Below are 12229 nucleotides of genomic sequence, written 5' to 3'. Positions count from 1 at the left end.
TGCTGCAAAGCAATGTTTAATCCTTTAGCGACTGGCCTATTTTGAGCCTTAATACCCAAGCTATTTTCTTAGTTTTTTTCATCATAACGTTTTTATTTCTCCACCTACAGAGCTATATCACATCTTTTTTTTTTTGTGGAAAGAGTTGTAGTTTTCATGGATACCATTTTGGGGTACATGTAACTTTTTGATATCCCTTTTGTGAGGCAGACAGACAAAAAGTAGTAATTCTGACATGCTTTAAAATTATATTTTATGTCATTCACCATGTGGGATAAGTAACAAAATATTTTCGTTTTTCAGGTTGTTACGAACATGACAATACTGATTTTGTGTATTTTTTTTGTGTTAAGTGCGGTTAAAATGCTTTTTTGGGCTAAACTGTGTTGAACTTTTTTAATGATATTTTTTAGTCCCTCAAGCAGACTTGAAGATGTGATTGTTGGATCATTAGCATAGTACACTGCATTACTTCTGTAATGCAGTAGACTATGCATATCATGTCAACCTATTAGACTCTGCCTAAGGCAGGGTCTGATAGACTGAGTAACATGGCCGACATGAAAACCTTTGTCAGACCTCCTGCTGCCATGGAAAGCTGATGGCATCTCATGATCACATTGCAGGGTGCTGATGGGTAACAGGGGGAGACCCCTCCCCCCTGTCAGCCACTTACATGCCATGATCACTATTGATCGCAGCATGGAAGGCCTTAGATGATCATGAACACAGGTTTCTCAACTACTGGCCATTACAGCAGGAGCCTGGCTGTCAGTAGACAGCCAAGCACTCGACATGCTAGATTACAGGAGTTTTAAACCTGTGCTATATTTTTATGATGGTGCAATTTTAAAGTCTAGGACCAAGCAAGGGTTAATATATCAGTGTGTAATATGCATGCGAGTCAGAGTTAAAACACAAAAATTCTGTTACATGTCCCTGTAACCGTCGCAAAATGGCAAGATTGTGAGAATGTGTATGTGTGTAGCCCTGACATGGGACAGGAGAAGGGTTTTCCATATACAATATGAGAATAACCATTGGCATATTTACTGACTGTTTTATTACTATTACATTCCATGACACTAACTATTACCCCATTTCCCTGAAAATAAGACATACCCTGAAAATAAGACATAGCATGATTTTCCAGAATTTTTGAGGATGCAAAATGATTTTTCAGGCTTTTTAAGGATGCTTGAAATATAAGCCCTACTCCAAAATTAAGCCCTGCTAACAGTTAATTTAAAAACTCAATTTAAATTGTGTCCAGGCAGCTATACATGTAAAAACGTTAAACCTTTTTGAACAAAAATTAATATAAGACACTGTCTTATTTTCGGGGAAACACGGTAATAATAATAAAATGAATATTGAATCGGAATCCCACTGAGCAATAAGGCAGGAAATAATCTCTAGAGTAAGTTTCCTTTTAATTCGCTGTGCTAATGTAGAGCATTCTTAGTGGGTGCCTTTTAAATTGTGAGTATACTATAGATTCTGTCGTTTGTCTTTTCTTCTTGGTCAGCTCATGGGAAGGAAATAGTTAAGAAATAAACCATTTTTAAACCAGTGGTTTGTGAATGTGTAACACGGATATAGTTTAATTTAATGTCCATTCCTTTTATTGCATCTTTTAATGCAACATTTGTCATTGCTTAAAACATGAAAATCAATAGCAAGATGAATATAGCAGTGTAAAATAGCTTGAGGCTTGTAGGTGATTGAGGAAGATAAGAAGAGATGTGGAGCAGTGCTAATGCATACAATGTGCAGGCAGCAGGCGAGCAATACACTCAATAGCCTCCTCATGTTCTCTGATTTCAGGATGCCAGCAGAGCTCGGGGCCAGTGAATCCTTTTCCCATGCCAATGCCTGGTGCAGCAAGTCTGGGAGGACAAGGAGGGGAATTGCTACCACACTTCCTCTTAGAACCCGAGGATGTTTTCATTGTGAAGAACAAGCCGGTGACCCTGAGCTGCAAAGCAACCCCAGCCACGCAAGTCTACTTCAAATGCAATGGAGAGTGGGTCCACCAGAGTGACCATGTGATTCAGCACAGTGCAGACCGCAGTACGGGTAATGCAGGAAAGAATAATGCTGATATATGTCAATTCAAACTATGTCCATCATAATGCAGTAATGTTATTTATATAGCACCGGCTTTCCATTCATATACAGCTAAGGCTGGTTGCACATATATCAGTTGTGTTGAGTTGCCAGTTATTTTGTGCTTCAGTAGGAAACAACTGATGACAAAGTTATGTACTTTGTACCAGTCCGCCGTACATAACATGTAACCTTTTTTTGTCTGGTGCAAGGAGAAGGTCGGAGTCACAACTAATGCCGCCGTACACAAAATTCTTCCCGTATGAAAGTGTAGAGAAAATTCTGTTGTGAGTTTCCATTCAATGTTTTAGTACTAGACTGAAGGGAATCATGTCGAGAGCTGAAAATATGTAGGGGGTCTTAGATTTGTGGAAATGCCACTTATCGTGTACAAGTGCAATTCTACATTTTAGCTGTGTTCCATGCTAGGCCAGATTTCAAATGCATTCTGAGGTATAGAATCTAGACATCATTTAGAACCAGTAAGGATTGGATCGGGAATCAAGTGATACCATTAATGAAGGGGTTTTATTAAGGAGGTTTAAGGAAGTTTCTTTAAAATGGATTTTCTGTGGATTACGTTTTATGACACATTTCTTGTTGAGAATCCACAGATCTCAAGATCAAGACTTTCACGCTGCCGTTGATGTACAGTCATCTAATGGTGACCTTACACATTACTGTAGATCTAGATTGGCCAAACCCGCTGATTTCTGCAGGACCAACCAATTATCTATTGTGTATGGCAGTCTCTCAACTTTCCCCTCCTATGGCAAGGTGTGGGCAGTTGAATTTCAACTGCCTGATCCTTTTGTTTTCAGGAGATTACCTAAGGGGGGTGAGCGGCGCTCTGCTACCCCCTTACAGATGCAGCAGCTTACAGCTGCTCTGGCATGTGGCCGATGGTTGCAGCATTAGGCCCTGCTCCCTTCCAGACTAACATTAATGAGAAGAGGAGAGTGCTGCTGGGAGGAGGTTCTTCCCCTTCCATGATGTGTCTTTCATATCACTGCCCAGATGAACCCATTGGAAGGGCAAGTGTGTAAGAGGGGGAGGAGGTCCCCCTTGTGAGATTGTCCAGAAGGATCTGCAAGGTTCAAGGTCTCGGCTCTGCTACCCACTTACAGATGCAGCAGCTTACAGCCGCTCTGGCATGTGGCCGATGGTTGCAGCATTAGGCCCTGCTCCCTTCCAGACTAACATTAATGAGAAGAGGAGAGTGCTGCTGGGAGGAGGTTCTTCCCCTTCCATGATGTGTCTTTCACATCACTGCGCAGATGAACCCATTAGAAGGGCAAGTGTGTAAGAGGGGGAGGTCCCCCTTGTGAGATTGTCCAGAAGGATCTGCAAGGTTCAAGGTCTCGGTGTGGAAGTTAAGCCCCACCCCTATGTAAGATCATGGCAGTCATCTAAGCAATTTGTATATGAGAGGAAACTGATTGCAGAGCAGTAGTAGTGACTACTGTGTCCACCACAGCCTGCAATGGGTTGTGGCAGCCGTCGCAAATGGAGTTTGCCAGAAGACTGCATAATAGATATAGTAGGATGCTGAGGGATATGAGGTCCTATATTTTAACCCAATAGGTGATACTGCAAGGAGCAATGATTTGGGCTGCAAAAGGACTGTGTGATGCTGCTGCATTAAGCTGTGAAAGAGGCAGAGAGAGCAGAGATTGTCCTGCAGGTTTACAAGAGATGACACCATGGAGAAATGTTTTTCACAGGGAGGATTAAAGGGGTTTTGTCATTAAAAAAAAAAATTATCTAAACTTACCTATTCCTTCCCTGTCTGTCTCCTTATGACATCTTCTCCTGGTTGAGCTTCTCCCCTGCCCCAGGTCAGCTCACTGCAGGCTGGGACCAGCTTGTTATGAAGGCTGCTCATCATAAACTCCTTCCTGCTGGGTCAGTGAAGGTCATATCCCTGTGCTGTAGCTTCACTGCCTAGGAAGGAATTGTAATCTATTTCAGACACAGCTCGCATGAGCCATCTCTGAAGAAGATAGGCAGTCCTCCTGCTGGCCTGTGAGCTGTGACTTAACATACATTGGCAGACTGCCAACCTAATGTACGTAACCTCACAGGAAGGAGAAGAATCAGGCAGCTGGATCTAAAGTGATCCCGGACTGCAGGAGACAGGAGTAGATAAGGGAGGTGAAGATCTGGTAAGTAGACTGATGGGGGAGGAATAGATAAGAATAGCATTTTTCTCTTTTAGTGACAGAACCCCTTTAAGAACTGTATCTACACTGGTTGAGATGACACCGGGGTCTGGCACAATTATGGATCAGGACACTGAATTTCAGGAGTATCGGACAGTGAGTAGATGACTTAAAAGAAAACCGATTGGTGCGAGAGACTTGATTATTAGTAAGCAGGCCTGCTAGCAGTTTAGAAGGTATAAAGACTCCATGTGCATAGAGATTGAGAGTTCTGGAGAGGAGCTTGGATTGAGTAATCAATGGGTTCTGGAGCTGGGATGCAATATGAAGGTTAAATTGTTTTATTGCTACTATGCTACGCAATGCTATTTGTAAGGGCTTAACAGGGATGATAAGCATATTGTACAATTGAGATAAAACCTGAAAGAGACCTGTGAGAGTTGTTATAGTTGACATCTACAATGTCTGGTGTCTCAGTAGTGGAGACACGGCTCCTACGGGGTAAAAGGAAGTCCTTCTAGGCAAAAGTTATCTGGCCAATGGCCAGTACATGCTTTCCAGGTAACTTTTTGTGGCCTGGTCTGAGACAACTGTTCTATTATGCAATCTTTAATGTTCTATTAAGCAACATTCAAGTACTCTTTAAGTAAATTCTGTTTTGCAAAAATATGTGTGCTGCCTCTGTCTCCATTCTATCACCACCACGCTATACATGTATCATCCACCTGCAACAAAGCAGCTACTAGAAGAACTTCTTTCTCCTTCTCTACATTCAAAACACATGTACTCTAAGCTCGATTGAACGTGCATACCTATGGGAAGTCAATAGAGATAGCTGTCGGCCAAATGCTTGACAGCTATCTAAAATGTATGGGTAGTCCTAGCAGTGAATGGGAAATAAAGATGCATTTATCATATCTTCCATTCAAGGACTGAAGGAACTGCTAATCAATAATTACAATGGAAAGACCACAAATCACTGGAGTTTTTCTTTAAAAATCTTTCTCCCTTTTGACACTGATGAAGTTATTTTATGGAATGCAAGTGCATATAATAAATCACAGACACCATAATCTAATACTTACTTGTTACTTTTTATCTCATGGTTTTCAAGGCACACATACACCAGGCTTTCTTCAATATAAAGTACTTTTAGCCCATAAAGTGCTTTTAATCTATGAAGTGCTTCAATTTATGCACAGTAAGCTGAGGTAGTGTTGAGACAGGAGAGTCAAGAGTGGAGGCACGTCAGCAATAGCAGCAACGTTTCGGGGAACCTCCCTCCCTCTCAGGCATACATGACCATGCACCCACCACCCATTTATAGAATAATCATATCCCATCCGGTAAAAACAATGAATATACAAATAGGAAGAAATACAGTTCATAACTATAAGGGCGCCCACCCACTGGCGATTTTTTTCCCTGCGAAATTCGCAGCATTTTTTTCTCTGCAGGGGTCTATGGGACTTGTAATGTTAAAATCGCGATCGCGCAAAATCGCAATTTACCGCGAAATCGCGATTTTGCGCGATCGCGATTTTAACATTACAAGTCCCATAGACCCCTGCAGAGAAAAAAATGCTGCGAATTTCGCAGAGAAAAAAATCGCCAGTGGGTGGGCGCCCTCAGAATGACTTTATCCTGAATACAGCATGTACACAATTAAGGCTCATAAAAAATGCAACATAGTTACAGATCTCATTTAACCCTTTCAGGACCAGTGTATCAAAATGTAAAAATTTAAAAAACTTTATTTTTTGAAAATTTATTTTTTTTAGCAGCAGCATCATCTCCTGTAATTTCCTCCAACACCATCCATTTTAGATCGAAAACCTTATGTCCCATTTCAAAGAAGCGTCTCGCTACTCCTGTTTCGCCATAAAATGTACCATCATCTTCCATTTTCTCCTGATTAGCTAGCCTCTGACGATATGGATAGCAGATTGAATGAGCATCAATCTAACTTTTACTGATCAAATAGTCTATCCGATGTACACCTTGCCACATAGACATCACAGAATGTACACAACTCCCTGGCTAATTCAAGTGAAATAACCTTTCACATTAATCTTAGTACCGTCAGAAGGATGTTGTACCAACCCCCATACCCCCTTGATAACGTAACTACAACTCTGGCAAAAAAAACATGGAAAAGCTCCAATTCACCTAGTTTTTAAAACAACTGCCTAGTAGAGATGAGCGAGCGTACTCGGATAAGCACTACTCGCTCGAGTAATTGGCTTTATCCGAGTATCGCTGTGCTCGGGGCTAAAGATTCGGGTGCCGCTGTGGCTGACAGGTGAGTCGCAGCGGGGAGCAGGGGAGAGCGGGCGGGAGAGAAAGATCTTACCTCCGTTCCTCCCCGCTCTCCCCTGCAGCTCCCCGCTCCGTGCCGGCACCCGAATCTTCAGACCCGAGCACAGCGATACTCGGATAAAGCCAATTACTCGAGCAAGTAGTGCTTATCCGAGTACGCTCGCTCATCTCTACTGCCTAGACGTTTTTCATAGGACCTCTACCAGCCCGCATAAAGAATTACCTAATGACTTACCTTTCCTATAAATAAATCTAGGAAATTCCAGGATAAAAAGGCCATATTTTGAGTTAGTTTTTAATATTCCCCAAATTCTTATTAGTTAGCAATGATTTTTATGCTTGCATAACATTAATTATCGTTAATTAATTATAATTATAATAATCGTTCATCGTTCAATTGCTGGCCATGCTTACACTGTACAATATCATTCACAATCGAATGATCCAGCGATTTTTTTAAAGATAATCGGTCCATGTAAAAGCACCTTGTGCCTTGAAAGCTATGAGATAAAAAATTAACAAGTGAATATTCAGTTATGGGGTCTATGTTTTATTATATGCATATATGTGATTATAGGATCCATTGCACAAGACACCTATGAGCAAGCTCGAGTAGTACACACTTTGGAGTTTGCCTGTATTTGGAATGGAATGCGAGTGTAAATTTTGAAAAGAAATACAATATTATATAATTCAACAATTTATTATAGATATAGCTGTATTTGCTAGGACATGTAATAACCATTTAAGTGGTTTTAGGACATTTCGTCCAATCCGTAGATTTTGTCCATTGCTTTCCTCGTCCACTGGGACATATCGTCCAATTTCTTTCACCAAATCCATATTTCGCCCAATTGCTTTCCTCGTCCAGTAAGTTATTTAACATTTCGCCATTGATACTTTATGCCATACTTAAGAAAACAGATGTGCATTCTCCTCTCGAATATATAGTCCATGGGAAATCACTGTCTGAAGGATGACTTCAGACGTCACTATCTCTTGACCTCATACTGTAGTAAAAAAGTTGTAATTTCAAAAATTTTTAACTGATCACATGATGGTGACATCATCACAGGTCCTGTAGTAGCAGCAAGAAGACACCGGGGGCTGTGGTTTGCAGTCCCCGGGCACTAGATCGTTATTATTAGTGATAATAGCGATCTCATGCAAAGTGTAAAAAAAAGTTTCAAAAGTGAAACGTTTTATCTCCCCTCAATGGTCGGAATGGTGAGCGGAGATGAAACGCATAAGGGGATCCCTCCGCGATGTCCCCCACCGCCGTTGTGTGTCGTCCCCCCCCCCCGCCCCCCCCACGCCGGCAAAATGGCGGGCACAGGCGCAGTAAGGCTAGAGCCACACGGGGCAGATTTTCGTTGGAATGTTCGCAGCGGACATTCCACCAAAAAATCTGCAGTGGCTTCCTTGCCTCTGAGTCTGCACCACGTGGTGCGGAAGTAGAGGCAGGGAAGACCATGGCGGAATCCCTTCCCCCTCAATGCCAGAGCATTCAGAGGAGGGAATTCCGCAGCGGAGTCGTCATGCAAATTATACCACTGAAATAAATTACAATATGTGGTGAAAAAACAATGTCAGAATTTGTGGAGTGATTCTATGTTAAATTGACACATCAGCTTTCTAAAATTTGACCTTGTGATTAAGGCACAAACAGCCTGGTCACTAAAGCCCCATTTACATGGGACGACTGTCGGGCAAACGAAGCCCGACACTCGTCCCCACATGTACTTGCTCCTGTGCTGTTGCACAGGAGCGAATATCGGTGGCTCACAGCGGAGTGGCTGGAGAAGATTTCACTCCACGCTTTCCCCCACCCCTCTCCATTCACTTTAAGAGCAGCCGATCAGTACTGAAAGGCTGCTGTTTACACTGAACGATCATCATTCAGAATTTTAAGCTGCATAAAATTCTGAACGAAGATCGTTTAGTGTAAACAGCAGCCAGTCAGTACAGCTGCTGGGTTAAGCGAATGGAGAGGGCGGGGTAGAGCAAGAAGTGAAATCTCCTCCAGCTGCCCCGCTGCAAGCAAACGATACTCGCTCAACAGCACAGGAGCAAGTATACGCAGGGACGATTGTCGGGCATCGTTTGCCCGAAAGTCGTCCTGTGTTAATGGGGCTTAAGTGGTTACAACAAGTGGCTCAGAATCACTTTTGCATTTCCAATACTAAGTGAATAAAATCTAGGTTGGACATAGTGATATATATGACACAATGAGATTGGATGAATTGTTTGCCTGGACGAGTTTTTCCTTGGACAAACCTATGAAAGCATAAAAAATCTTGGACCAGCTGCCCTCAAACCGTTTAAGTTTGTGATACCAAAGGAGGACAGAGTTTGCAGCTGGAGTCAAAGGCAGAGGACTGGTCTAAGAGGAGCACAGAGAAATGTACAATACAGGACAAGTCTAGGAGGAGGAGCACAAAGTAATGTTTTGAGGCTGTCGCAAATAGACGATAGATGGTGACTTTGGTTAAGGCAGTTTCATTAGTGTGGCGGGGTTGGAAGCTAGATTGTAGTTGGATGAACTGTATGTTGGATGAGAGTGGAAGGACAACTCAAGGAGTAGTGAGATGGGGCAAAAGCTAGAGAAAGAGTATAGATTATTAAGGATGGGTGTGATGAGTACACGTTTAAAAGATGAAGCCAGTCAGTCACACAACAGTACAAAAGTGGGGTGTTGGTCTTACGCACTGAGCAATTCCGCTCTCCGGTATAAGAGTAAGGGTGACAGTGCAAATTCCAGTAAAGTCCAGATAGAGTCAGGAGAACAGTAAAACTTGTGTTTTTTTGTCGAATATGCTTGACAGTTAAGCACATCCAAAATGGAGGTACAGTTCTTAATAAATATTTTCAAACAGGCATATCTACAAAATAGTGACTACTTCCTTCTTGAGGTGCACAGCTTGCTGAAATGCTGATCTGTGTGAACACTTTCTTTCAGTGTAGATTCTTCTCCTCCTGTAGTGGGCAATTATCACCCAAATAATCACTGTAAACGGTCATTTCTGCAACAGTCTCCACCAACAGAGCACGAAGTTGCTTGCATGTCAGAGTCATTTGTTCTTTAGCTTATTTATGAATGACTGTCTGTCTGCAGTGAATGGAGGCGGACAACTGGAGGAGATCCTTGCACCTTCCAACTCTATTGTCTTAAGGACTATCCCCCCTATGTGAAGGCACAGGAGCAACAGTTGTTGAGAAGGCTGTCAGGCGCCTCAGTGTCCAACAGTCTTCCCGTGTAAAGCCTGGTTTAGACACAACGATTATCGCTCAAAAGATGTCTTTTGAGCGATAAGTGTTGTGTGCGTTTACTGGGCAGGGTGATCGCTCAAACATTGAACGATCACTTTGCGCTCTGAGCGGGGTATGCAGAAGACAAGCGGGGACGCTTGTCTTCTGCATCCAGCTGTTCTCTGCTTGGAGTGCTCAGCTGTTATACAGCTGAGCGCTCCAAGCAAGTATGCAGAACACAGCTGGACCGCTGTGTTCTTCATACCCCAGCTGTTCATGGAGCGCTCAGTTGATGTACAGCTCTGTACTCCATGCGGAGTATGAAGAACACAGGTGGACCGCTGTGTTCTTCATACCCCGGCTGTGTTCACGGAGTGCGATACAGCTGAAACAATAGTATCAGCTGTATCCCGCTGTGAACTTCTGATAAGGCTGATTGTTCTCTTTCAGCATGCTGAAAGACAACGATCAGCGACTGGTTAACGAAAACTGCACGATGTCAGTGCAGTTACACACAACGATTATCGCTTAAAAGATGGCTTTGAGTGATTTTTGATCAAGAATTGTTGTGTCTAAATCAGCCTTAAGGCCACCTTTAGGCTTTCCTAGTCCCGGGTTAACTTAATCAGCAGCAACTACAGGCATAGTAAATAGAAATTGAGATAAAGAGTCTATCCAACCCAAATACCTTGCAAGCATTTTAAATTTTAGTAGACTCCTCTGATCTCTTAAAAGAATCACTATCAACATGCAAATGAGAGTCACTAAGCATCTCTGTGAATGGTTGAACGTTGGTAGACACCTTGGTAGGTGACTGAAAGTCACTAGGTACATTACGGCTAGGGACAATCTGTGGGATACCCAACTTCATCAAAGGATCGAAAGGCCAGCCAAATGGACACATTTTATCTGCATTCTCCTTTGGTGGCTCCAACCTCTCCTCAGGGTCAACTTTTCTCTGGAATCTTCTGCCAGTTTAAGCTGACTACAGTATACCACCATGATGTAACAGTGTGTCACTCCCAAGGAAGTCAGTCACACAGTAGAAAAGTATATGGGTGATAGTAAGGTGCTTAGGAACTGGTCTTTGCTCTCTGGGGCAGGTGTTATGGTGGCAGTGCATGCCCCGATGAAGTTCAGAGAGCCAGGGAAAGAACCTTTAAACTCTTGCTTTACATTTTCAATATTCTTTATGGTTACAGAGCATGCAAAATGGAAGTACAATATATAATAAATGGCAACAGATTTTATACAGACAGTACCGATAGTGTCTGTTTCTTCCTTTAGAGCAAACTCCATATTTCTCTGAGGTATCCTCACAGCTCTGGAGCTTATAGCCTCTTTCCAAGAAATCTTCCTTTTAGCGATACTTCATCCTGATATTCACCCGAATCCCTAACGTCTGTATTATGGGCTACAGGAATGCTTTATCCTTGTCTTCACTTGAACACCTAAGGTCTGTATTACAGTTACAGGAATACTTTGTCCTGGACTTGTGTTCATCTACTCATAAGTAGTCCACAAAACCTGCCTCCCGTGTGGCTTGGAGAGGGGAAGGATTAGTTAGAGGAAAATCGTGAGGCAACTGTTCCTCCAATCAACTACTTCACACTCTGATGGAACTCTCCAGATGTGTTGTTGCATTTTCTTACCTTCACTCCTTCCACTTGCCTAGACTTCATTGGCTATCAGTGTGGAAGCACAAATTGCTGATTAACCCCTACTGTGCCATGTAATAAGCAACAGCCACCATCTGTAAACTATAATATAGCACCACTTTGCAACCCTGGAAGCTTGCCTTAATGTTTATTTGTCCGCCTGCTGTGCTTAGGGTTGCCTATCAAGGCATCAGGTTCTTCAGTGTTTGAGATGACTTTAGATGTTTGGGTGGCTGAGTTGAGAGCTGAAGCACTTGTGGTGTTATAAAAAGTAGTGGAGGCATCTGCATTGTTAACTTAAGAAATGGTAAAGAGTGGTGGAAGAGAGTCAGAAAGCCTGCAGCTATCAAGACATTTGAGGTTCGTATCAGGTTGTGCTAATTCTTGGACTGGGAGAACAATTGAATAGAAAAGGGAAGACTATGTAAGTAAGTTGTGGTCAGATAGGAGGAGAGTAGAATTTAAGAGCTTAGATAAGGAGCAAATGCAGGTGAAAATAAGGTCCAATATACATCAATCCATGATAGTGGCAACTTGCTGAGGTAGCCCAAGAGAGAGGGATAGTTGGTGTGAGTAGCATAAAGTATGTGTGTTTGGAAAGGACAATTTTTCGTGTTTAGAAAGAAGTCTGAATAGGAACATAAATGAGTTGGTAAAGGGATGTGAAGATAAATAGTTCCTTGCTGGGTGGAAGTGTTCGGAGATAGTGGAGTAGTTTCAGGGCTAAGCAAG

At 42.5% G+C, this 12229-nt stretch overlaps 1 protein-coding gene across 3 annotated transcripts in view; it reads left to right on the top strand.

The window, feature by feature from the left end:
• UNC5A (unc-5 netrin receptor A) overlaps positions 1-12229 on the top strand; it is a 374244-nt gene that overhangs the window by 205239 nt on the left and 156776 nt on the right. For all 3 annotated transcript variants that reach the window (XM_066591340.1, XM_066591341.1, XM_066591338.1), the window contains exon 2: positions 1828-2079. In XM_066591340.1, coding sequence (XP_066447437.1) covers positions 1828-2079 — 252 coding nt within the window. The remainder of the gene's footprint in view (positions 1-1827; positions 2080-12229) is intronic.

The sequence above is a fragment of the Eleutherodactylus coqui genome, chromosome 2 (assembly GCF_035609145.1).
Source record: "Eleutherodactylus coqui strain aEleCoq1 chromosome 2, aEleCoq1.hap1, whole genome shotgun sequence".
NCBI lineage: Eukaryota > Metazoa > Chordata > Amphibia > Anura > Eleutherodactylidae > Eleutherodactylus > Eleutherodactylus coqui.
Note: the sequence above shows the minus strand (reverse complement) of the source record. Positions and strands in the feature narration are given on the sequence as shown.